Raw genomic sequence first — 26,257 nt, 5'->3', positions numbered from 1 at the left:
GGAGCACACAGCCTCTCTGGGGTGGTGAAACTAGGACTAGATCAGTTGTAGGCTGAGTTGGATGAGGTCATACTTTACTAGGGCTTCCCAAACTTTTAGCTAATGTGACCCCATTTTAGCACCTAAATTCACATGAGCCCATCCGCTGAAAGCAAACTCACAGGGGTGTGGTCCCCCCTCCAATCAATCCTCTCAACCTCTGTCCTCCAGCTAAGCACCTTACATTCGCCATAGCCCCTCTGCCTTTTTGTATCATTTCAGCTGATCCTCAATTCCCAGTCATTTTTTGTAACCCCGAATTGATCCTCAGTCATCCCTTCCCTCATCTCTAATACCCTCAATTGATCCAGTTAAGAACATAAGAATGTGCCGTATTGGATCAGACCAAGGGTCCATCAAGCCCAGCATCCTGTTTCCAACAGAGGCCAATCCAGGCCATAAGAACCTGGCAAGTACCCAAACACTAAGTCTATTCCATGTTACCAACCATTGCTAATGGCAGTGGCTATTCTCTAAGTGAACTTAATAGCAGGTAATGGACTTCTCCTCCAAGAACTTATCCAATCCTTTTTTAAACACAGCTACACTAACTGCACTAACCACGTCCTCTGGCAACAAATTCCAGAGTTTAATTGTGCGTTGAGTGAAAAGAATTAGTTTTAAATGTGCCACATGCTAACTTCATGGCTGAAAAGTCCTAACCTCTTCAGCCTTTCCTCATAGGGGAGCTGTTCCATTCCCCTTATTTTGGTTGCCCTTCTCCATTGCAACTATTCCACAGCTAATCTGATATCCCTCCTGCATTTGGTCCCTCCTTTCAAACAGCCCCACTTGTAAACACCCCCCTGGTCAGGAGCAATATGTTTTTGTGACCCAGAGCCAAAAGTGGACGACCACTGGTGAGAAGAGCGGGCAGGCTGCTGACAGGGGCATAGCTTCCTTTGGGTAGGTTGAGTGGTGGGTGAGGAGAGAGGAGCAGTCTCCCTGTGCACACTCAGCCCACCTTTCCCCTCACGGCTGCTCCCAAACCAGCCGTGAGGGGAAGATGCAAGTGGCAGAAAGCATTAGTATCCACACTGAGCCAGTGTAGGCTCACAGGCCCTGCAGTGGTCCTGATTCTCCTCACACAGGGCTTCCTGTTTCCACAAAAATTCATGTAAGGGTAGTGCCACCACAGGGCCTGGTTCAAAGGCCTCATGCTGGTGCCTGAAGAGCTCTGCCCCTTGAGGTACTTGTGACCCCCAGCTAAGGTTCTCTGACCCCCGGTTTGGAAAGCCTTGTACTACACCATATAAAGACACATGCTTCTTCTCTCAAGGTTTTATTTCTTTTCACAGTTTAAGAGACATTCAAAGACCGTTCCAACACCTTTATCACTATTAAATGCAGCGTAACCAGCCCCATTAGTCCTGGTTCTACCGCTTGGGATGCACAGAATGGCCCTCAGATTAGAAGTACAGGACTGTGTGCAGCAGAGGGTAAAACCAGGACTGGATCTCATGCTCTGAAACAGGGAGCCTGTTAATCACTTGGTTTCAAGGGCACTGCGTTATTTTCTTCACCTCAGGGCAGTTCACCATTGGTAGGAAGAGGTAGGATGGGCAGCAGTGTCGGCCTTTGCTAAAGGTTCCCGTTTGGAAGGATGAACTTTGGAATGTGTCTTGAGCAGAGCTGAAGAGGCTGGAACGGATCTCAGTAGGGGACCAGGGGTCTTGCTTCTCCTGTTCAGGCAACGGCAGCCTTAGTAAGCATAGCTGGCAGTGAATAGCGACTGGGAGGCTGCAGAATCGGTTGTGCCCGATGCTGTGTACTCGCCCTTGGATGCCAAACTGTTGACCTGGAACCAGAAAAGTGCAACAAGCCAAGTTTTAGCTCCTGTCCATGCATGCGGGAACTTTTAGTCTCCTGATTTCCCTATAAACGTAACCCTTGCCCTACATGGCTCACCTCCTTCCTCCTACCAATCCAACTCTCAGAAATGTATCAGCCAACTGCTTTCCTTGTTCCTTCCCAGAGCAAGCCCCTGGTGCCATGGGCTAGTCCTTGTGTACCCTGCACAGGACACCTCCTCACTATAGGATAAACAGGAGATCCTGAATCTTCATGCACCACATGCTAGGGTCCTCAGAATATCACAGCTGTGCTGCTTTTTTTCATCTTTTGGACAGTTTCCTTTTTTGTCCCGATCTATTTAATTCTGCTACTGGGTAAGGTGTCTGAGAGAGAAACTCCCTGCCTCTTAAGTATGGAAATGTAAGAATCGGTTAGCACAGATTGTCAGAATCCATGAGACTTGTTCACTTAACCAATGTTTCCCTTCCCGGATGGAACCTAAGTGATAATTTACTGGAATAATTGTGCGCCATGACATTTGCAAATCAACTACTGATATAGTTTCCCGTTTTCAGAATTAGAGAATTAAAGCATCTGTATCTGCTGCAAGTCTTTCTTCAGGAGATCGGGTGCATAAGACCCTTTGGAAAGCTGCCAAGGCCTGGAGCTTTTCCTTCCTTCTCCTGTGGGATTAGACCTTGGCAACCCTGCAAATACCAAGTGAAACTGCACCAGCTGAGAGGCTGCTCTACCTTTGCCCTCTTGACGAAGGCATCCTGGGAGGCCTTGATGTTCTCGGGTTTCCCACACCACGCAGCCAGGGCAGATGCCTGCAGGGCCCGTCCATAGGAGAATGTAAGTTTCCAGGGCTTTGTCAGAGGACAGCGGTTGATGGCGTTGAGGTTCAGGGAAGCTTCCTCCTCACTCTGGCCTCCAGAGAGGAAACAGATACCTGAAAGGAAAGGCCACAAGTCAGCGCCGACATTATATAATTCACTCTACTTAAAAGCAATTGCCACACTCCAACCTGCTTGTACGAGAGGGCACAGTGTAGTCTTATGAAAACAAACCAGAAACTGATCCAATATTGCCGTAGCGACCAAGACAAGAGGATCAGTGAACACCAGGAGTTTTATTCTGCATAAAATCATAAAAAGCCCAACTCAGGCCGAGTTTCACTCTTTGAGCTGCTTCAGGGACTAACAGAACAAAATATAATCACAAATAAAAACATAAAACAATGAAATTATATAAAATATATGAAATCAAAAAACTACTAATAGACAACACTGAATGACAGAAATATTATAACCTGGTCTAATCAATTGACTTGGCAACACTCCTTATAAAAAAGAGCATCTCAAAAAAATGATTCTATTTGTGCCTTTATCTATATCCATGTGTAAATTCATCTATAAGTTAATAACTATGAAATACCTATTGTATGTAATGCCGGTGGTTTGTCTCTATAAATGTTTAAACAATTGCCTTCAAGACAAACAGTAAAGAGCATTGTAACAAATTAAGGCCACTTTATGAAACAAAGTAACAAACTTGAAACAATGTATCACATGGATGTCTGTCTAAAATAGACAAGAGTTCGAAAACAGCCTCTAAAGAACGAAAAATATTTGAGTGCTGACATGCAGACAGAGAAAGTGACTAGGGCTCAAAAGTGAAGACATAAAATGTACAGAATTAAAACTGCTGTGTGAACGTAACATGTTCTAGAGCGTGACCTGAAACCTTATCAAGAATGGTGCTTAAGCCATAACTAGGGATGTGCAGAGGGGACGCCATACATTGCATTCGGGATTCGGATTCATCGGGGGGGGGGGGGGGGGGGGGGCAGATTTGTTGCATTCAGCAAGGGCCCCCCCTGATACGTTTATATGTAGTTTCCCTGCTAAAATTAAACTACAACCCCCCACCCGCCTGACCCCCCTCCCCCAAGACTTACCAAAACTCCCTGGTGGTCCAGGAGCGATCTCCTGCACTCGGGCCGTCGGCTGCCAGTAATCAAAATGGCGCCAATAGCCTTTGCCCTTACTATGTCACAGGGGCTACCGGTGCCATTGGTCCCCCCCTATGACATAGGTCAAAGGCTATCGGCACCATTTTGACACCAGCAGCCAAGGGTGTGAGTGCAGCGGGAGCCAAGGGAGTGCAGAGGACCTCCCGCTGGACCACCAGGGAGTTTTGGTAAGTCTTGGGGGGGATGTAGTTAATCTAATTTTAGCAGGGAAACAAATAGGAATTAATGTATAAACGTATCAGGGGCCCCCTTGCCGAATGCAACGGATCTGCCCCGACGAATACAAATCCCGAATGCAATGTATGGCATCCCCTCTGCACATCCCTATACCTTGTAAACTCCTCCTCTGCTAGCTGATTGGCTCAGAAGTTCCACCCTCACTTTGGCCCTTCCCTTGAAGCCAAGGATTGGTCTCTATATCTCCACCCTTAACTTCCCACACCTGTGGTTCCTCTGTCTTTGTAACAACCAGGGGACATCCCTAGCTTGGTGTTGCTGTGTTTTCCTTCCCCCCTTCTCTTGGATCTTTGGTTCTGGGTGTTTTAACTGACCTCTCAGGTTTGGGACATAGACCCAGTCACAGTCACTTGGTGAACACTATCTGCCCAACAGTGAGGAGCTATCTATAGGTGCTCAGTTTGATGGCAACAACCTTGGAAGTGGTGGCATGGGTGAGGGCACATGTGTCCTCTTCAGCGCTCACTGCTGTCTCATTGGATCCCACAGTCTCAGGACTATTTGTTTTGCCTCCACTTGCTGATGGAGATCTATTGTCACCTCCATTGGTGGATGCAGGAGCTTAATATGAGATGGGGAGAGTCCTTGTCATCCTCACACTGGTTGGTTCTCATGACAAATGTGAATCTCCAAGGTTGAGGAGTTCGCTATCAGGAACTAACAGCCTAGGGGCTTTGGACAACTGAAGAAGCTCTTTGGAACATCAATCGCCTGAAGCCTGGGGGGGTCAGGTTGGTGTGCTTGTAGTTCATCCAGAAATGAATGGGTCAAGTGATCTGAGTGATGTTTGACAGCACTATGATGGTGGCCTATATCAATTTTTGGGGGAACCAAGATTCAGCAAGTGTCACAGGAAATAGACCAACTTATGGGATGGGTGGAAGAACATCTTCAAATGATCTCGGCCTCCCACATTGCAGGAAAAAAGCAAGAGCAGCAGGGAGAGAGTCTGGACCCCAGAGAAATGGGTGTTGTCCACTGAGGCATTTCAGCTGATAGTGGATTGCTGGGGACTTCCATCCCTAGACCTGCTGGTGACTTCACAATGTGAAGGTTCCTCACTTCAGTCACAGGAGAATTGGTCCCTGGGCAGATGCTCATACAGGTTTGGCCAGGTCATTTGCAGAACAGAGTTCCACAGGGTCTAGTACTCCTGGTGGCTCTGGATTGGCCCAGGTGTTAATGGCATGTGGACTTGGAGACTTATGGTGTGGACCCTCTTCATCTTCTGCTGCACATAACATAAGAACCTGCCATACTGGGTCAGACCAAAGGTCCATCAAGCCCAGCATCCTGTTTCCAACAGTGGCCAATTCAGGCCATAAGAACCTGGCAATTACCCAAACACTAAGTCTATCCCATGCTTCTGATGCTAGTAATAGCAGTGGCTGTTTTCTAAGTCAACTTAATAGCAGGTGATTGACTTCTCCAAGAACTTATCCAATCCTTTTCTAAACCCAGCTACACTAACTGCATCCAATAATTAAAAACTTTTTAAAATGTCATTCAACACAATATTTCAAAATAGCATGCACAGATACCAGATTAATTAAAATCAATAAGGATTTTAAAAAATCACTCTACATACCTGAGAATTTTTGAGTAGTGGGAAGGGAGGTGCACAAACTCTCTCATATATACATGTTCATCCCAATGCTCACACAGGCACGCTTTCAAATCTCACTGTCACACACGTGCACTGGCTCCACTCAGACATGTAGGCTCTGGTTCCAGTCTCTCCTTCAGCTGGGCTGCAGGCCTTCTCCACCTCTGCCACTGGGTGGGATGGGCTCCCCTGGCAGCTGTGGCAGGACTGGTGCAAGGGTATTAGGCACCCTAGGCAAACTTTGCAGCCTGGCGTATTTTGGTTTTTCCAGTGGTATTTTGTTAAAGCAGGAAAACACATCACCATGTCAGCAATGCTCACAAGTGTCTCGCCTTTATTTAAAATGCCAAAAACTTGATCTAAAACCTTTTCAGTGTCCCTAATTGCACAGGTAGTCAAAAGAGAACAAAACTCAATAAATGTCCTGATTCTTGGGTATGCAAATCAATGCAGTCCTGATGGAGAACCTGCACACTATATCTGCTCAAGGGAGCGCCGAATGGACCATGCACCATACTGTGATTGTTTCAAAAATGTTTGCAAAAAAGGATTCTCCCTCCTAGACTGCCATGCAGTCACAGAATGAACTTAAAGGGTGAGAGAGGGTGTGAGTTAGCAGATGGTTACCTGGCACTGCAGCTGGTACTGTCCGGCGAAGGGCAGTCACAGTGGCCCAAGCAACCTGCTCCGGGGTGTAGCGCTTGGTGCAAGCCTGCCCGGCAGTTACCATATTGGGCTTCAGTAGGGTTCCCTCCAGGTAAACATGATGGTCATTCAGAGCTTTGTACACAGCCGCCAGGACCTGGGGGGCAGATATGACAATCAATGCAATGTCCAACAGGAGGTGGGACATTAGGACTGTGCCTTTCACAAGGGGGTGAGCACAGCGACTGACAGAATATGCCTAACACTAAACCAACCCATTTCCATCCCACCCCCATCCTATTTGCAGTTATGTTGATCCAGTTGCCAGCTTTTCCACAGACCAGGATGGGTGTGGGGGGATGTTCCCCTCATTTGCATGTATTTTACATCCTGCCATGAACTGTGACTGTACACCAGAGTACAGTTCTCTAGCAGATTAGGATTCAACCAATTCTGTGTGGGAGCTCTTGTGACCACCATTCTGCACTGTGGAAATTAAGTAAGGTAATCTCAGCCAGGGTAAAAAGTCAGCACTTTATAGCTCTAGCTCCAGCCTGCTGCATACGTAATCCGTTGCTGCACAATTTAGAACCTGCAGCACACAGGACCATCCCTCCCCCCTAAATAAAAATATGCCAAACAGGATAGCATTGCTTCTTTCTTTAAATTCAAAATAAGAGAGGATATGCACATTACATTTGACAAAGATAGACACACACATTCTGCTGTTATGCTGCTGCTCATGTGCTCACTCAGTGAGTGCCACCACTGAAGAACTGCCACATTATATAAAATAAACTCTTGCTTGCTGCCAGCTCCTTTTCCCATTCCCACTCTCCAGGAGCCTCACTGATGCCACAGCAAGAGCTTGCAGTTCACAAGATGCCGGTTGGCCACCCCTGCAATAGAAAACCTCACATGCATAACAGACAGACCAACACCAAATACAGAATAGAGATTCTAACAGACAGTGTGCCAACAAATACTGAACTGGAAAGGGCAAAAAGCCCAACTGTACTATACAGTAACAATGGAAAAACAGAAGCCTTCCTTACAAAAATCAAGTAATAAATCAAATATAAATCATTCATATTAAAACCATAAAGAATAAATATCAAACACTAAGAATAAAAAGAATTCACCCTCTCCACATCTGGAAACTATTTCCAGTCACCCTGAGACTGCCATGGATTAGTGGGAGTGGGGTGCCCCTCATATATAGATATCTATATGTAGAGAGATTGTTTGGACATTTTCTGCTGATTTCTATATCTTGACGAGATGTTCAACATGTGTAACAGAAAAACCCAAAGGAACACGTCCCTCACACATGACACGAAATTTTACAAACCAGATTCAAAGCCAAAACCCAAAGGTTCTGTCTACCCGGCACAGTTCACATCTGCTCAGCTAACGGAGCCATTCGCTATGCCCATCGCTGATAATTCCAGCCAGAAGAGTTTGACTCGAGTGTTTTTGCTTCCCCCACAGCTTCAATATATCAATATTTAAAGCAGCCAGCTTCAAAATGCAAAAGTGTCCCTAGTTTTAGCATCAGAAATGGTCACATTAGTCCATCAAAACTTTCAAAAAATGAAACCATTTCCTTCCCCAGCCAAGCCCTGGTTTCACCTCGCAGGCTTCCTCGGGGGGATATTGTGTAGCGAGGAGGCCCAAGGTCACATCCAGATCACAGCAGTTACACTCGGCTTCAGAGCCTCCAAGCTGCACAGGGGTCAGTGCTGGGCCGGACTTTGAGTCTGCGTCTGGCCACCAGGGGTCCCTGTCGTTTAACTCCAGTAAGGAGCCATCCAAACCCCTCACACCCGGAGAGTGGATTGGATGCCTGAAGACTATTTAGCCATGAGTTTTAATCACTTTGGGGAAGCAGTCGAGCAGTCAAGATGTAGATTTTTCACTCTGGTGAGGCTTCCCAGCTTCACCCAGAGGGAGTTTCTTTCAGACGCGATACCTCACTGATTGCCCTGCCCCAGGATCCTTCTACTAATTTACAGAGAGAGGCTTGAGCCTGATTCCCTTTAGAGGCAAAAGGGCTCACCAGGGGTCCAAAGCCCCGTGAGCCTGCTCTGTAGCCAGGGTGGGAAGCACCGCTGATGGGTCCGGCTGAGAGACAGAGCAGAGGAGGCATCCGGCTTCAACTGTAGCAGAGTGGGGAGGTTTTCTGATCCCTTTCCCCACTGGGATTTCAGAGCTGAGAACTTGCTCGATTCCACCGACATTTTCCCCCAAGAGGAGTTCCCCAGAAACAGTGAGAAAGGATAAAGAATTAGAGGAAGAAGATTGGGAGACCTCCCCCACCCAGAGGAAGGTCCAGGACCGGCCGGGTGTCCGAGAAGATTGACCAAAGGTAGGATTTTTGCAGTAAAGTTGGGGACCTCTTCATTAGGATGCCCTCAGGGCTGCTGGGCACGCTGTGCGCATTCAAAGTCACCACGGGGCTACCCAGATGCCCGATTAATGGACACCTACCTGCCCAGAGCCACCCGCGCACCAGCATTCAGATATAACTTCAATATTAGGCATGGATCTTGGTTTGAGAATTAATCAGTAAACGTATTTCCCACCCATCCCTGGTCCTGTGAATTCTTACAGCCTCTCACCTCATGGGAAGCACTAAGTGACCCTACACACACTGGCAACCTTCTTACATCTGGGCCATAAGTGAGGGCTTCTCCCCATGAAGAGAATCACCCCCTCCCCTCCCCCCCAGGCATTGAGCGTCAAGCATGGGGTGTAATGTGCTAGATGGAGCAGCCCCTACAGAAATAAATTACTTATGTGCCCTGAGGAGGAGCCATCCTCCAAAAGAGGTGCCACACCCACACACCCACCCAACGCCACACCCACACCCCCACCCAACGCCACACCCACACACTCACCCCCAGCGCCACACCCACACACTCACCCCCAGCGCCACACCCCCACACACCCCCAGCGCCACACCCCCACCCAGCGCCACACACACACCCACCCACCCAGCGCCACACACACACCCACCCACCCAGCGCCACACCCACACACACACTCACCCCCAGCGCCACACCCCCACCCCCACCCAGCGCCACACCCACACACACACTCACCCCCAGCGCCACACACCCACCCCCAACCCAGCGCCACACCCACACCCACACACACTCACCCCCAGCGCCACACCCCCACACACCCCCAGCGCCACACCCCCACCCAGCGCCACACACCCACCCCCACCCAGCGCCACACCCACACACACACACCCACCCCCAGCGCCACACCCCCACCCACACACCCAGTGCCACACCCCCACCCAGCGCCACACCCCCACCCAGCGCCACACCCCCACCCACACACCCAGTGCCACCCCCACCCAGCGCCACACACACACACACACCCACCCAGCGCCACACACACACCCACCCACCCAGCGCCACACCCCCTGCATCTCCAGCTCTGCTGGCATCCACCTGCAGCCCCAGTTCCTTCTCATTTTGGCTGTGCGGCCTGCTTCAATCTTGGACTGCCAGCGGGCTGGGATCCTCTGGATAGACCTATGGCCTCCTTTGATTGCCGGTGGATTAAGGGCTGCTGGACAGGCCCCCTTTGGCTTCCTTGAATCTTTGGCCACTCAATTGATTTCAGCGTTTTATTGGAAACCCTGACCAAGTGCCTGGTTGACCAGCCTCTTAATCAAACCTGAAGCTCCCTTACTGTAAAGTGTAATGATCCAAAGCTACACTCTGCCTGCAGGCCGAGTCAAAGGCTGCTGCTTCCTGCTCCACCCCCCTCAGGCAATATCCAGCGAACAGGAGGGGATGGGCGACGTGGCGGCAGATAGAAGAGCTCTCTGCTCCCTAATCCAGCCCTTCTCCTCCCCCCCTCCTGACAGGAATAGGAAGGAAAGGGTGAGGTGGGAGTGGACGGAGCAAACAGTCCATGTCTGACCCTTGAAAAGCCTCTTAAGTCAAATCAAACTATTTAGATATAATTCCTGGATGTGACCAAGCCAGATATTTCTGTGAAGTCCCCCAGCTGGCAGAGGGGGCATTAAGGTCCCTTACCAGCCTGACAATGCTATCAACTGAATGCAGAAACCCCTACTCCAAAAGATAAGGACCTTCTCAAGAAGATACAAGAGCACAGCTGTGCTGTATTTCAAGCCAGAAGTGACTTTTCACAGTTACGTATATTACCTAGGTCTTTACTTGATAATGATTGATTTTTGCACAGAAGTGTCAGTATTTGTATATTGTTTCAGAACAATGACGTTTTCAATGAAGACGATTTCCTGGTGAGAGATGACACTTTATGCAAAAATCATGCCAACCTGCCATATAAACACTGCAGAAGATTTTATCCCTAGATAAGGCACGAAAAAAGTGGGCAGCCAGCTGCATCACGGTGGTGTGGTTTCACCCACGCCGCACACTATCACCCCCCATAGCGCCACGGGAAAAGGTGGCGTTATTTCCCGCAGTGCTGCCGGCGATAACGTGAAAACAATCATCGCCTGCAGCGCTGCCGGGAGATAACTCCCCCCAACCCCGAACACACTCCTCCCCTTCCCCTAATTATAATAATAGGGCTGCGATGGGGCTGGTATGATGTGCGTAGGGCCTTCTCGCAGGCGATACCGGCACAGCGCGGAATAAAGAGCGATCCCGTTAGTTTACTGCAGGCAACCAGGGGCTGCGATTATAGCAAGGGATGAGCCATGAAAAAAAGCATGCTGGGATGTGATCTCCTTATTTTATATATCCATGGCCTAAATATTTCCTTCAGATAATCTCTTTATATTTTACTTTTGACTACGTGATGGAATTTACCGTTTACCAATTCTACAACACCTGACTTTTTACCACCAGCTTTACTGTGCGATAGCCGCATAATCACAAAGACTTTTACTAGCTTTTTATCAAAGAAAATGTAAGGCTGTGAGAATGAAGGAGTGCTCTGTACCACCACATGTAGACATGAAAGCAAGGCAGATCTATGGGAACGGAAGAGGCCATCCCTGGGAACGCAGGAAGCTTGCCCCATGTGTCAGGGACTTACCTTCTCTGTGGCGTACTGGCATCGCTGGAGGTCGTGGCTTCCATCCGGTAGGATCTCTGGCTCCACGATAGGCACCAGCCCATTCTGAGGGCAGATAATGGGCAGAGGAAAGAAGTGATAAACTCCAGAGCAATGGTTCTCAACCAAGGGTATGCAAGAGGCCATTTACCACCGTCCCCTGGCACCCTAAGCTGCAGGAGATGGGCAGCTGCTATTATCTGTGGTCGGCACTGCTCTGCACTCCCCTTCTGCCGTCGCCTGCAGCATTTCCTAGCCTCAAGGCAGCTGGGGAGCAGGCAGGAGAGGAAGCCAGAGCGCTGCAGGGGACCCCGATCGGGCTGTGCTTCCTGGATCCATTCCCCTGCCCCACTCACTGTTCCTTTTGCATGGGCTTTCCTGATTAGAAGTGAACCCTGCACTGGGGAAGGAGGATGAGAAGAGCTTGCACAGTGAGATGGGTGGGGGAGAACAGATGGGAGACCCCTTATCTACTTAACAGAAAGAACAATTTCCATGTTTATTTTAGGTATTGGAATAGGATTTTGGGAAGTGCAACAATTTTATATTCTATGCAAAATTTGTAGTTTTAAAAATTGTGTAAGTACTGAAAGATAGCCCTGCAGTAGTACTAGAGACAGAAAAGAGAGCTACGCTCCAATGGAGGCTATGCTGGGCATCTCGGAGGTGTGCAGTGCAGCGTCCCCTTGTAACATCCCTCTCCCTGAAGCAAGCAGTGCAACCTCGGGCGGGCTGGCACTGCCCCCCCTACACCTCACACCCTCCAACTACCTGGGTACCAATGTGAGATCTGGAGCCTGCGTACAAGGGGCTTTTCCCCATGGAAACAAAAGGGGAGACCCCGGCTTTGAATTCAGGAGCACAGCATGCAATGCGCTTCCCGTCTAGCACTGAGAAACGGGTCCAAATCTCACACTGGAACGAGAAGTATTTCCCATCAGTACTCGGGGCTACGCAAGGCATCGCAGAATCTTGAAAATATTGTAACCCTGAAAGGTTCACCTTGTTCAGAGAAGGAAGGATTACATAAAGGCAGGCAGAGATAGTGGAAGAGCGAGCAAGGCAGGATTTACGTCCAGGGTGCCCCAGGTGCAGGAGTTGGTGGTGGTGGGGGGCTCCCATTGGAGGTTGCAGCATTGCCTTCCCGCAATCCATTGACTCCTCCTGGTGACTCCCCCTCACCTCAGACCCAGCCCCTGCCACACAGGGGCCCCCAGGCAGCTGCCTACTCTGCCAAGTGGGAAGACAGGCAGAGACAGAAGGACTGGGGGAAGCAGGGGATAAATGCAGAGCAGATCCTTACCTGCTGGCAGATGCTGGCATAGCGAGCCAGCACGTTGGCATTCTCCTGGATCGCCAGAGAGGAGGGTGCAGCGTCCGTGATCTTAAGCACGCAGCGCCATTTGGCAAAGTCTACCCCTTCTTTCTTGTACTGGGCACAGCGCTCAGCGAGCCCGTCCAAACCTGCAAAAGGGTGCAAAGAAACCCCCTTGACCTGACAGAATAATAATGTTCACCTCTGACCCTTGGCTTGGAGTTATCTGGGTCTGCCTTCAGTCATCAGGCTGTGGAGACCTGCAGACCCCAGGATGGGTTTCTAGCACAGATCATAGGATTCCTGCGACAGTAAACTGGGACCCAGCCACTCTCCAAGTTAGGACAAACCTAAGCCAGTAAACTGGCCTGGCCATTCCCTTCAGAGGAATTTCCCTATCTAGGTTTGAGATTCATTGCAGTTTTGGAGGCCGAATAAAAATCAATCAGCTGGGAACCTAAGTCCAAGCTGTTCCTCCCTCACCCCACCCCATAAAACCCACAGAGAATACAGCAGTGCTCACCTTGTGTGGTGGTCTCAGCATCCGTTCCAGCAAGGGCAGCAGTGCCTTTATCAACCTGTGAAAAGTACGTTAGACAGGTCAGGAGGCTTCTCAGCCATGAGGAGGGGATCCAGGCTCAGAAACCAAGGAACAGTACAGAGCCAGCTCTGGCTGGGGGAGGGGGGGGGGGAGGTCTCCTGCAGTCCTAGTCATCCCACAGCCAGTCCAGTTTCAGATCTGTAATGAATGCACAGGTTTGGGAACTATTGCTTTAGGGAATGGTGCAGAAACACTGACAGGGGAGGAGTTCAGTGCATGCAGTCTCAGCTTCTCCCAGGAGGGGTCACTGTAGACAATGTTGCAAGAGTCCTGGGCATGGGAAGCTCACAACTCTTGCAGCCCCAGCCTCTTTCAGCAGAAGGCGCTGTAAGCACTGGCTGTGAAGGAGCTCATAGCTAGTCCTGGCCTCTCCCAGCAGGAGAATGTTACAGCCTGTAGAGGTCTCAAGATCTGGAGCTTTGTACCTTGATGCCAACCACGATGCCCTTCTCCTTGATCAGTGCAGGAAACAGCTTCCCATTTGTGGATTTCTGGTACAGGGTCTCATGAAAGAAGATCACTCCTCCAATGCACTCACTGATCGAGGAGTCCACAGAAAAGAGAATATCCCGGAAGCAGCGACGGTTTTCCTCCGTGTTCTCCACATTAATCTGCTTAAGTCTGTTTCCCATCGTGCCTAGGAAGAGGAGCCAAGACTCAGATATTAAGGCACCCAATATCTGCTATCAGAGCACACAACATCTGATGTACAGCGACTCCTCTCAGGGCTGAAGAATTCAGCTTGCTCCCATATTCTACTCCAGCAATGGAGCCTGACCCTGCCCTGTGACCCCCACCACCAACACCTGTACATCCCTCCACCACGGACTCCTGTGAATACTCATCTTGCACATTTACTCCCAATGGAGCCCAAACGCTCTCCTGCAGTTAAATGTTCAGTTTGATTGGACTCTCCCCATGAGCCAGTGGCAGTGCAGGAGACCAAGCAGGTTTCTCACAATCACTGGGACAAGTCCTTCAATGTTTAATCGACTACAGTGCTGCAGGGAGCCCTCCAACGGCAGCAGAATAGAGAGGGTTCCCCCGCAGAGGCTGCTGCCCTTCCAGTGCCCTAGCACCTGCTCATTGCCTTTGGAGTAGGAGAGGAAAGACATTAGAAAATGCAACTCCTGCTAGAGCTGAAGGAGCAGGCCAATGGTGAAGCCCTGGTCTGCAGTTCAGGAGAAATCCCTCCGCTGCAATCCCAGCTCTGCCACTGACTGGGTGACTGGGCAGTCACTTACCTCCATGGCACTCAATCAAAATCTAAAGCACTTTCCTGCAAATTAAAAATAAAGGGCTCCTGCTCCTTCCCAACAAGCAAAAACAGTAAGACTTCTGAATTTATCGTCATCTTTCCATTCAAGAAAGTGCCTAAAGCAGCTTACAAATCAGAGGTACACTGATGAGACCTTCAGGGACATCGTAGCCAAGTCCCAAATCCAGTCCAGCAGCCCCAGTGCTGCCTTGGATCAGAAAGGTCTCCCAGTAGGAGAACATCACCCTGGTGTAGCAGGAAGTGATCCTGTGGCAAGGACCTGCTCTCCAGGTGATACGTTGTCCTCTCGCACTGAGGACAAGTCTCCCAGGGCTACTGCCCAGGACGGAAGGGTTAGGCCGGCCATCATAGTTAGTGATTCAAATATTAGAAATGTAGACAGCTGAGTGGCTGGTGGGCGTGAGGATCGCCTGGTAACTTGTCTACCTGGTGCGAAGGTGGCAGACCTCACGTGTCACCTACATAGGATTTTAGACAGAGCTGGGGAGGAGCCGGCTGTCGTGGTACATGTGGGCACCAACGACAGGAAAATGTGGGAGAGGTTATGGAAGCCAAGTTTAGGCTCTTAGGTAGAAAGCTTAAATCCAGAACCTCCAGGGTAGCATTCTCTAAATGCTCCCTGTTCCACGCGCAGGTCCCCAGAGCCAGGCAGAGCTCCGGAGTCTCAATGCGTGGATGAGACGATGGTGCAAGGAAGAGGGATTCAGTTTTGAAAGGATCTGGGGAAACATTTGGGGAAAGGGGAGACTTCATGAAAGGATGGGCTCCACCTTAACCAGAGTGGATCCAGACTGCTGGCGCTAACTTTCAAAAAGGAGATAGAGCAGCTTTTAAACTAGAACAAGCGGGAAAGCCGACAGTCACTCAGCAGTGCATGGTTCGGCGAAATGTACCCTTGAAGGATACTAATGAAACAGGAGAGTTGGGGCATCCCAGAGAGGTTCCATTAAAAGCAAACAGTCCACATGCCTATATGTAAAAAAAAATCACCGAAGCTAATGATTTCCAAATTATCCCTAACAACTGAAAAGCAGATTGTTAATACAAACAAAAAACACACTTTGAAATGTCTGTATGCCAATGCCAGAAGTCTAAGAAGGAAGATGGGAGAGTTAGAGTATATAGCAGCAAATGATGAGATTGACATAATTGGCATCACAGAGACTTTGTGGAAGGAGGATAAAAAATGGGGCAGTGCTATACCAGGGTACAAATTATATCACAATGATAGAGAGGATCAACTTGGTGGGGGTGTGGCACTTTATGTCTGGGAGGGTATAGAGTCCAACAGGATAAAGATCATACAAGAGACTAAATGCTCAGTAGAATCTAAATGGGTAGCAATCCCATGTGTGTTGGGTAGGAGTATAGTGATAGGAGTATACTACCGTCCACCTGGACAAAATGGTCACACAGATGAAATGCTAGGAGAAATCAGGGAAGCTAACCAATTTGGCAGTGCAATAATAATGGGAGATTTCAATTACCCCAATATTAACTAGATAACAGTTCCTGGATGTAATAACTGACTGCTTTATGGAGCAATTGGTTCAGGAACCAACAAGAGAGGGAGCTATTTTAGATTTAATTCTTAGTGGAACGCAGGATTTGGTGAGAGGAAACAGTGGTGGGGCCACTTGGCAACAGTGATCATAACATGATCAAATTTAAACTAATAACTAGAACATAACATAAGAACATGTCATGCTGGGTCAGAAGGGTCCATGAAGCCCAGCATCCTGTTTCCAACAGTGGCCAATCCAGGCCATAAGAACCTGGCAAGTACCCAAACACTAAGTCTATCCCATGCTACTGTTGCTAGTAAAAGCAGTGGCTATTTTCTAAGTCAACTTAATTAATAGCAGGTAATGGACTTCTCCTCCAAGAACTTATCCAATCCTTTTTTAAACACAGCTACACTAACTGCACGAATCACATCCTCTGGCAACAAATTCCAGAGTTTGTGCGTTGAGTGAAAAAGACCTTTCTCCGATTCGTTTTAAATGTGCCCCATGCTAACTTCATAGAGTGCCCCCTAGTCTTTCTATTATCCGAAAGAGTAAATAACCGATTCACATCTACCTGTTCTAGACCTCTCATGATTTTAAACACCTCTATCATATCCCCCCCTCAGCCGTCTCTTCTCCAAGCTGAACAGCCCTAACCTCTTTAGTCTTTCCTCATAGGGGAGTTGTTCCATCCCCTTTATCATTTTGGTTCCCTTCTCTGTACCTTCATCACAATTATATCTTTTTTGAGATGCGGCGACCAGAATTGTACACAGTATTCAAGGTGCGGTCTCACCATGGAGCGATACAGAGGCATTATGACATTTTCCGTTTTATTCACCATCCTGTCTGGGTGAGGTATCTTACTGGCATGTCGGTCTTTCTTTATAGCAGTCTTGTTTGCTGTGCTCTCTCAATAGGACATCTCTGTTCAGCAGAGATTACATTGTACATATGTGGCAGTCACGAAGCCACAGTAAATGACCCTCCAGCTTTGTGAATCCCACAATCTTTCCCACTACGGAAAAATACCACAGTAATGAAAGCCCCCCCACACACACACAGCATGGCGGCAGCCCTGGGAGTGTGGGGCCACCAGGCCCTGATAACATCCCCCCACCCACCCCCAAAGTCATTAAAATTCCTGGGGGGTCTGCATGCACTGACCTTCACATCCTATTACTTCAGGGCCAGAGAATGGTCAGCAGGTGAAGGATCAGGTTTCACTCACCCACAGACTCATCGGCTGCCAGGATGCCCTTCCCTTTCTCCACGATGCGCTGGGCATTGCATGCCAGCTCCTTCTTCTGCTCCGTGCTAAGGGCTGGGAACGGGTGAGTCATGGCTGCAAGACTTGAGCAGCAAGGAAACAGAAAGATTAAAGTTTCAGCTTAGGGTAGAACACAACGGGTCACATGACTGCAAGTGGTCAGAAGGCTCCACATAGAAACATAGAAATGACAGCAGAAAAAGATCAATCTGCCCAGCAAGCTCCCACACTTATTTTCCCAGATATTCGGAAATTTGAATCAATTACCAACAAGAGCCCCCAACAAGGGGGCTCTTGTTGGTAATTGATTCAAATTTCCTGCCACCCCCTGCCATTGATGCAGAGAGTAATGTTGGAGTTGCATCAAAGGTGAATCATAAGGTTTAATGGTTAAGGGCAGTAACCACCACATCAAGCAAGTTACCCCGATGCTTGGTTACCCAGACTAATGCCTTGTTGGATGTTTGAATGCAAATCCTCTTTTCCACATTTCTCAGGACATCAAGGATAGAATGAGGCATTTCTGAATGTTCAGCTACCCCTCGGCCTTCTAGGGATTGTATTCTGGGTTTCCCCATCTCCCAGCATGCCTTGGGCATGGCAAGAGCCATAAATAAGGGACACACTGGCTTGGGCCTTCTTACATACATCCTCCATGGTCTCTCACAGGATGCCACTGACCATTGGGTGCTCCTGAGACATTCAAACAAAAAGAAAATGGAGAGCAGCAACTGGGCAGGAGTTGAGCTGAACTGGCTGTCCATGACTTCTCCCAGCTCTGGTGAGGAAGGGCCAGAAAGGACCTGAGTAAGTTCATCCAGAGTAGCTACCACGAGATCTGATTTAGTGGTTCTCAACTGGTGTCACGAAGTCCCACGAAGCAGTTACGCCAGACTGGAGGCATTCTCGCTGGCTGGAAGCAAGGAGAGGGAAGTGTGGGTGCTACTGGGCAGGTAGGGGGGGGGGGGGGGGGAAGGGGATGGGTGCTGTTAGGGAGGGAGGGGAGGAGGAGAGGGAAGTGTGGGTGCTGCTGGGCAGGGGGAAGGAGGACAGTCAGGAAACCAGGCAGGAAGGAGTGAGAAAGGTGGGCAGGGAGCTGGAGAGGGGAAGAAGGCAGGGAGCACAGGGGAGAGGGGTCGGGAATGCTGGGCAGGAAGGGGAGACATGAAGCACAGGGGGGGGTGAGGGGATGTCAGTTTGGGGAATGCATCTCTTCTGTCTTCGTACGTTGCTTGGTGCAGGAGGACATGTACTGCATGCAGTTGCTTCCTGGGGTTCCCATTCCAGTTTCTGTCTCCACCTTTGTAACCTGTGCTCTTTCATTCTGTATGAGCGAAGGTATCTTACTGGCATGTAGGTGTTTGCTGAGCTTTCTCACTAGGACATGCATTGGTGCTGCACTGCTGCCTTTTCGTAGGCTGCGCTGCTGCTGTTTGACTCCTCTGAGTTAGTGCTGCTGTGCTATGCGGGGGTTTTTTCCCTAGGTTTTGTATTTTACAATGCACCTGGTAGTAGTGTAGTTGTGTTGCTGTCTGAGATGATACCTGAGTCACTGTGGGGAAATGTCCCAGCTCTGCACCCACTGTTGGGGGTTCCTGGACATGCAGAGTACATGTTCACATGTGTGACACTGAACACGTCTGTCCTGATGGAGCCACTGATCTAGCTTATATACCGGAGTCTGAAGGCCAGTCCTGACTTTGTGACACCCCCCTCTTGATGCATTAATATACAAAAGCAGGACCACAAATACCATAATGCACTGGATTTCAAATGCAAACTCCATGACAGACCAAGAGTTTCCATTTATCCATGGGGTCCTGCTGATAAAGGGTTTTTACCTCTTCACGTCCCTGTGTCTGGGAGTCAGCTGTGGAGCAAACCAGTTAGAGCTCAACCCCTCCCAATGCTCAAAGCAAAGCAAACTCTGCAATCGTCAGCACTTTACATCCTGGTAACAATTTAACAGGAGCTTAGAGCAAAGTTCAACACCAAGAGAGAAAAACACATGGGGGAGAGACCAGAAGCAAGAGAATGGGACTGCAAACTTCTTTCTAACCTAGGAATTTTGTTAATTAACAAAATTTGTTAATTAACTTTAATTGTAAACCAGCATGATGTGATACCTCTCGTGAATGCCGGTATAGAAAAACAAAATAAATAAAATAGGAGGCCAGCACTGGCAGAAAACTCGCAAGGAAAGGAGAGGCCCCGTTTCCTGGAGCTTTGCTGAGGGAGTGGAGTTCAGGAACGGTTGCCAGGAATGTGGGTCCTCAAGCAGCTTTGCCAGTTGCTTCAGAACTGTTGCTCCTCTAAACCTTCCCAGCAGCCGTCCCTCTTACCAAATCTTCCTTAGAGCTCTCTGCTGCAGGTTTGTTTGCTTGGACTCCACCTACTCGCTCTTGGGATGAGCATTCGAAGAGCAGGCGCAGAGATCCAAGGAATCTAGCTATAAAGCTAGCTAAATGCAGCCTCCATCCAGAAACAACCCAACCATGCCAACTGTACTCCAGAATAGAAGACTAATGTCTGAGTACCCCAAGCCTCTTGGAAAGTGACATTCCCCAGAGGGAACCCACCCCAAAATTATAAATCTCTTATGTCACAGAGCCAGCAAAGGAAATGCTACAGAAAAGATCTAGAATCCCCCGTAGATGCTTGATCCTTCATAGGACACCTATCCCATGTTTGCTGGCACCCGGCTTGCTGGCACCCGGCTTGTACGGATTGAGCATGATGTTGGGGTCAGTGCAGTATTTCTCATGACTATGATACAGCATCTCACATCGAGAGAACTCATCTCCAGAAATGAGTCAATTAGTGTAAGCTCTCCAGTCCTAGACATGTCCTAGAGCCATGTCTTGTACCGCGCCACTGTGCATGCTGGCAGTGCTGAGGTGAAAGTAAATAGCAAACACCCAAAGAAGACTCAATGTTAACCTGGACACCACTGCCAAGGAGAAACCTGACGAACCAGATTCCAAAAATGGCTCTTAATAAATTGAGGTCTACACTAACATGAGGATAAATTCTACATTTTAGCAAATGGAATATTTTTAATCCACAATGTATAGAAGCACCTCCCCATAAGTCACCCATTCTACCTTTCTCCCTATAGTTTAAGGCTGGTGCTTAACTTTCCAGCCAGTGTGCACCTGTTTAAATGTTAATATAAGGGGAAGAGATTTTAGAAGAGCCACATTAGGTTGTGCTACTGCCAGTTTACTTCCTATGCTCCCACCTTTCAGGAAACAGGAAGAGGAGGAGCCATTGCATCAAGCAGGGCAAGGCCTACAGTTACTCCCTGCACACAGACACTAAAGGGCAACCTGGAGAAGCTGATCCCCTTCTGATTCCGCCCCTCCCACCATAGCTTTGGGCTCATGGGCAGAGACAGATCTAGAACCCAAGCTTCCCGTAGGCATGTGGCCAACCAGCCACCATCCCTCTACCCCCACTAACGCAGTGACAGGCCTGCCGATGAGTACGGTCAAAACAAAATGGCTATTTCTTTTATTTAAGACATTTATTCTGCCCAGAATAGATTAACCATGCTGGGCAGCTTACAAGAGAACACTCATAATAAAATTAACCAGCATAACCCAATGGTGCTGAAGCTCAACTGGGCCCCTTACAGTTTCCAAAATAGCCAGGGAGGACGAGAGCCAGCGTGGCAGTGCGCTGAAGCTGATGGCAGACAGCAAGCAAGCCGTAGAGGCTGCCCCGCTGGGACCACTGCTCACTTTACCAATTGGTAAATCCACCCCTATTGCAACTGCCTGCACAAAACCAGGAGTGGCTCAGCCTAGGCTTCACCTGAGTCAAGTGGCAAGCGTGACTGACAGGAATCTCGGCCTGGCACGGCTCATGCTGACACCATTAGGTTTCATAAACTGCTTTTTTCTTTTGGTACATTTTTAACAGCATCAACTTAAAGAGAACATTCCTGAACAAGGTCATCTTTAATGGATCCCTGTTACCGACCCCGGTGCTGTGCTGGTGAGTGTTGCAACGGCTGTTATTCTGAAGCCCTGCTGTGTCTAGCTCCTTCTCCACCTCCTGCAGCATTCAGGGTGCACGGCAGCCATAAACTTTTGTTAACTTTAGAAAGGGAAAAGGCCTGTTTTACGTTTCAGGCAAAACTGTGGGCACAATGCCCCGAAAATGTGTGCACACACAGGCAGACATAGTAACACCAAAGTTAAAACCTGTGCTAAATGTTTAGTGCAGGCTTCAGTTTACTTAGGGGTGAATTTTAGAAGCATTGCTCGCATTAAGACCCATGTACATGAGTATACGAGCTACGCGAGAGCGACATGGATTTTAGAAACCACAAATTACATGCATATATGCGTGTGCGTGGAAAAAGGGTGGAGCTGGGGCATGTCAGGGACATTCCCAGGCAGGGCCAAGATTTAAGTGCCTAAATCAGTATTTTAGATCCAGCGGCTGCAGTGGGTGAGAGCCGCAGAGGTTTACTAAGTATTTTAGATGCAGCGGCTGCAGTGGGTGAGAGCCGCAGAGGTTTACTAAGTATTTTAGATGCAGCGGCTGCAGTGGGTGAGAGCCGCACAGGTTTACTAAGTATTTTAGATCCAGCGGCTGCAGTGGCTGAGAGCTGCAGAGGTTTACTAAGTATTTTAGATCCAGCGGCTGCAGTGGGTGAGAGCTGCAGAGGTTTACTAAGTATTTTAGATCCAGCGGCTGCAGTGGGTGAGAGCTGCACAGGTTTACTAAGTATTTTAGATGCAGCGGCTGCAGTGGGCGAGAACTGCACAGGTTTACTAAGTATTTTAGATCCAGCGGCTGCAGTGGGTGAGAGCTGCAGAGGTTTACTAAGTATTTTAGATGCAGCGGCTGCAGTGGGTGAGAGCTGCAGAGGTTTACTAAGTATTTTAGATGCAGCGGCTGCAGTGGGTGAGAGCTGCAGAGGTTTACTAAGTATTTTAGATGCAGCGGCTGCAGTGGGCGAGAGCTGCAGAGGTTTAGGTTTTGCTCTTGATGAGGTACAAGTCTACAGAAATCTGTTTAGGCCCAAAATGATTGTGTGAGGGGACTGAGTCAACTGGGGCGGGGGAGGGGGGGGGGGGGAGAGAGCAAACTGAAGAACTGGGGGTGAGGGGTGCTGGATGACCTTGAGACAGACTGGACAAACTGGTGGCCTAATGGGTAAAACAGAGTGTCCTTCACTCAAGCAGGTCTTAAAATACACTTCCCTGCATGCGTTAAAGGCAAAGCCCTAAGAAAGATATAGGAAGTAACTGCTTGAAATGAGGGGCACACTTACAAGCAGTGAGCACGTTAAATCATTCACATGTAACTCTGCGCGATTTCAACCTTCAACATGTGTCCAGATATGGGCATCCGTGCGCTCGTTTAACGTTACCGTTTAAGAGTGCATTAATGGCTAATGCAATACGAGTAAAACAAAACCCATAGTAAATGGGAAACCCACACTAAGAACGTGAGTAAAGCTGAAAATCTGCACTAAAACGAATAATGAAAGAGGCACAAGTGCTGGAATCTGCTCCATCATCTCTTCTTGGTTGGCCCAGTGCTAATGTTGCATGCAAGGCCTGGCAAGTGAATCAGAGGGTGGGCACCCACAGCTGAGCAGTGCACAGGTCCCGGCGCGGGCACAAAGGGCACTGTTCACCCTCTCCCCCCACCCCCAAGAGCTCATGTTTCTGTTTTAGGTGCAATGGCTTGGACCCAGAGGGGATGCACAGCACCAGGAACAGGAACTGTTTGCTCTGGGTGCCCGCCCAGGAAAGCGGACCCTTTAATGTCACTTGCCAGTACTTCCCCAACCCTGGGGATATTTTGACAGTTTTTATAACTTGCAGACGGCTTCCTTCCAAACCGGATAAAAGGGCAAATCACATGACTATAAAAAGGGCAAGTTAAACTTTTATACCACCTCATACCCAGATGTTGTATGTCTGGTGTTAAAGTCTGACCTCATATCCCTGCCTGCATTGCTGGGTAATCCCCAGGACCCTTCCTGGTCATGCACTTGGCATGTTCTTTGGATCGGAACATCTGCTTCAGCCTGTATTTTCCCTATTAAGTGCCCGAGTTAGGTTTGTAGCACAGATAAAATATGCACTGAAATGCAAACATGGAGGCAGCTCAGAAGGCCCGCGAGCCGTCAGGCGTTACCTATAGAACCGAGCTTTCGGGCTCCTATAGTTTCCTGCCATTTAATGCAAACCTCTGCCTGCAGACTGAGGCAGGACCCGCTGCCCAGCCCCAGCTGTTGCAGACCCCGCTCCTGCTTTTGCAATCTTTCTCTCCCCCCCCCCCCCTTCCACGTGGTGCGAGGTCCGGCCGAGCCGATGTGGCGAGCGCACGTCACAGGGGCCACCGATGCCTCCCGTTAACCCTGTGCCTGCCGGCATCACCTGGGGACAGGGGCTCCCCTGTTGTATCCCGAGGCTCTGCTCACCCCCTGCCTGCGCTCCGGCCATGGGCAATGAATAAAAGCGGCTCCCACCGAGGATTTCTGACCGGATCTAGAGAATCAGAGCCCTCGGAGGAGCCAGGACTCCGGTTACCCTGAGCTCTGCGGAGCCTCTGCCCAGACGGACAAAGAAAACCCTGAGGAAAGAGAGAGCGCGGCAGGGAGGGAGGAGGAGAAGGAGAAGGATCGGGAGAGGACTTACAGGTCGCAGGGAGGGGGGAGAAGGATCGGGAGAGGACTTACAGGTCGCAGGGAGGGGGGAGAAGGATCGGGAGAGGACTTACAGGTCGCAGGGAGGGGGGGAGAAGGATCGGGAGAGGACTTACAGGTCGCAGGGAGGGGGGAGAAGGATCGGGAGAGGACTTACAGGTCGCAGGGAGGGGGGGAGAAGGATCGGGAGATGACTTACAGGTCGCAGGGAGGGGGGGAGAAGGATCGGGAGATGACTTACAGGTCGCAGGGAGGGGGGGAGAAGGATCGGGAGATGACTTACAGGTCGCAGGGAGGGGGGAGAAGGATCGGGAGAGGACTTACAGGTCGCAGGGAGGGGGGAGAAGGATCGGGAGAGGACTTACAGGTCGCAGGGAGGGGGGAGAAGGATCGGGAGAAGACTTACAGGTCGGAGGCGTCGCAGGGAGGGGGGAGAAGGATCGGGAGAAGACTTACAGGTCGGAGGCGTAGCAGGGAGGGCGCCAGATGTTGGCAGCAGGCAGACAGGACGAGGCCGCCCCCTCCCCGAGCTTTTATAAAGTTCCCGTCCTGGGGGCGGTGTCCGGCGGGGGCGCCTCTCATTGGCTGCCGGTCCCACCCCCTGGGCGAGCAGGGCGAGCTGCAATCCTGGGCTTCCGAGCAGCTTTCACTTCCCAATATCATTGTCTCAAGCCTTTCTGAAATCCCAGGGCAGCTCACCCTGCCTGCTTCCCTGGGGCCCACCCTGCCTGCTTTACATCTCTTACATATTTATTTTTCAAATGTAAGCTGTCCGTGCTGTATTCCAGCTTTACATGTCTTGATCTGAAGCTTGTATGGGGATCTAATGAAGATCTGCTCTTCATCTGTCCGTGCTGTATTCCAGCTTTACATGTCTTGATCTGAAGCTTGTATGGGGATCTAATGAAGATCTGCTCTTCATCTGTCCGTGCTGTATTCCAGCTTTACATGTCTTGGTGTGAGGCTGGTATGAGGATCTAATGAAGATCTGCTCTTCATCTGTCCGTGCTGTATTCCAGCTTTACATGTCTTGGTGTGAGGCTGGTATGAGGATCTAATGAAGATCTGCTCTTCATCTGTCCGTGCTGTATTCCAGCTTTACATGTCTTGATCTGAAGCTTGTATGGGGATCTAATGAAGATCTGCTCTTCATCTGTCCGTGCTGTATTCCAGCTTTACATGTCTTGGTGTGAGGCTGGTATGGGGATCTAATGAAGATCTGCTCTTCATCTGTCCATGCTGTATTCCAGCTTTACATGTCTTGATCTGAAGCTTGTATGGGGATCTAATGAAGATCTGCTCTTCATCTGTCCGTGCTGTATTCCAGCTTTACATGTCTTGGTGTGAGGCTGGTATGAGGATCTAATGAAGATCTGCTCTTCATCTGTCCGTGCTGTATTCCAGCTTTACATGTCTTGGTGTGAGGCTGGCATGAGGATCTAATGAAGATCTGCTCTTCATCTGTCCGTGCTGTATTCCAGCTTTACATGTCTTGGTGTTATGCTTGTATGAGGATCTAATAAAGATCTGCTCTTCATCTGTCCGTGCTGTATTCCAGCTTTACATGTCTTGATCTGAAGCTTGTATGGGGATCTAATGAAGATCTGCTCTTCATCTGTCCGTGCTGTATTCCAGCTTTACATGTCTTGGTGTGAGGCTGGTATGAGGATCTAATGAAGATCTGCTCTTCATCTGTCCGTGCTGTATTCCAGCTTTACATGTCTTGGTGTGAGGCTGGTATGAGGATCTAATGAAGATCTGCTCTTCATCTGTCCGTGCTGTATTCCAGCTTTACATGTCTTGGTGTGAGGCTGGCATGAGGATCTAATGAAGATCTGCTCTTCATCTGTCCGTGCTGTATTCCAGCTTTACATGTCTTGGTGTTATGCTTGTATGAGGATCTAATAAAGATCTGCTCTTCATCTGTCCGTGCTGTATTCCAGCTTTACATGTCTTGATCTGAAGCTTGTATGGGGATCTAATGAAGATCTACTCTTCAGCCATCTGTGCTGTATTCCAGCTTTACATGTCTTGATCTGAAGCTTGTATGAGGATCTAATGAAGATCTAGTCTTCAGCCATCTGTGCTGTATTCCAGCTTTACATGTCTTGGTGTTATGCTTGTATGAGGATCTAATGAAGATCTGCTCTTCATCTGTCCATGCTGTATTCCAGCTTTACATGTC

At 49.2% G+C, this 26,257-nt stretch overlaps 1 protein-coding gene across 2 annotated transcripts; it reads right to left on the bottom strand.

Annotated features, from left to right (window-relative positions):
* Positions 1-1,305: 1,305 nt before the first annotated feature.
* ALDOB (aldolase, fructose-bisphosphate B) lies at positions 1,306-24,684 on the bottom strand. 2 transcript variants are annotated; one of them, XM_029574907.1, is made up of 9 exons: positions 24,529-24,684; positions 17,361-17,482; positions 13,768-13,979; positions 13,265-13,319; positions 12,730-12,890; positions 11,409-11,492; positions 6,339-6,513; positions 2,586-2,785; positions 1,306-1,837 (listed from the first exon to the last, which is right to left on the bottom strand). In XM_029574907.1, the coding sequence occupies exons 2-9, from the start codon at positions 17,470-17,472 to the stop codon at positions 1,742-1,744; spliced, it is 1,095 nt and encodes a 364-aa protein (XP_029430767.1). In that variant the 5' UTR covers positions 17,473-17,482; positions 24,529-24,684; the 3' UTR covers positions 1,306-1,741. The 2 variants fall into 2 exon arrangements, with proteins under 2 accessions (XP_029430767.1, XP_029430766.1); XM_029574906.1 differs by lacking the exon at positions 24,529-24,684 and adding an exon at positions 18,081-18,279.
* Positions 24,685-26,257: the final 1,573 nt, after the last annotated feature.

This window comes from Rhinatrema bivittatum, chromosome 13, assembly GCF_901001135.1.
Source record: "Rhinatrema bivittatum chromosome 13, aRhiBiv1.1, whole genome shotgun sequence".
NCBI classification, from domain to species: domain Eukaryota; kingdom Metazoa; phylum Chordata; class Amphibia; order Gymnophiona; family Rhinatrematidae; genus Rhinatrema; species Rhinatrema bivittatum.
This window is presented reverse-complemented; position numbering and strand designations above follow the sequence as displayed.

What these genes read in the sequence shown, in the direction of transcription:
- ALDOB (XM_029574906.1), bottom strand. Translation starts at nt 18,163, where the DNA reads ATGGACAGCCAGTTCAGCTCAACTCCTGCCCAGTTGCTGCTCTCCATT. An exon ending in GCCAGTACGCCACAGAGAAG is followed by an intron (nt 6,514 to 11,408) that starts GTAAGTCCCTGA and finishes TCTGCCCCCCAG; the next exon opens with GTCCTGGCGGCTGTGTACAA. An exon ending in AGTACCAGCTGCAGTGCCAG is followed by an intron (nt 2,786 to 6,338) that starts GTAACCATCTGC and finishes CTTTCCTTTCAG; the next exon opens with GTATCTGTTTCCTCTCTGGA.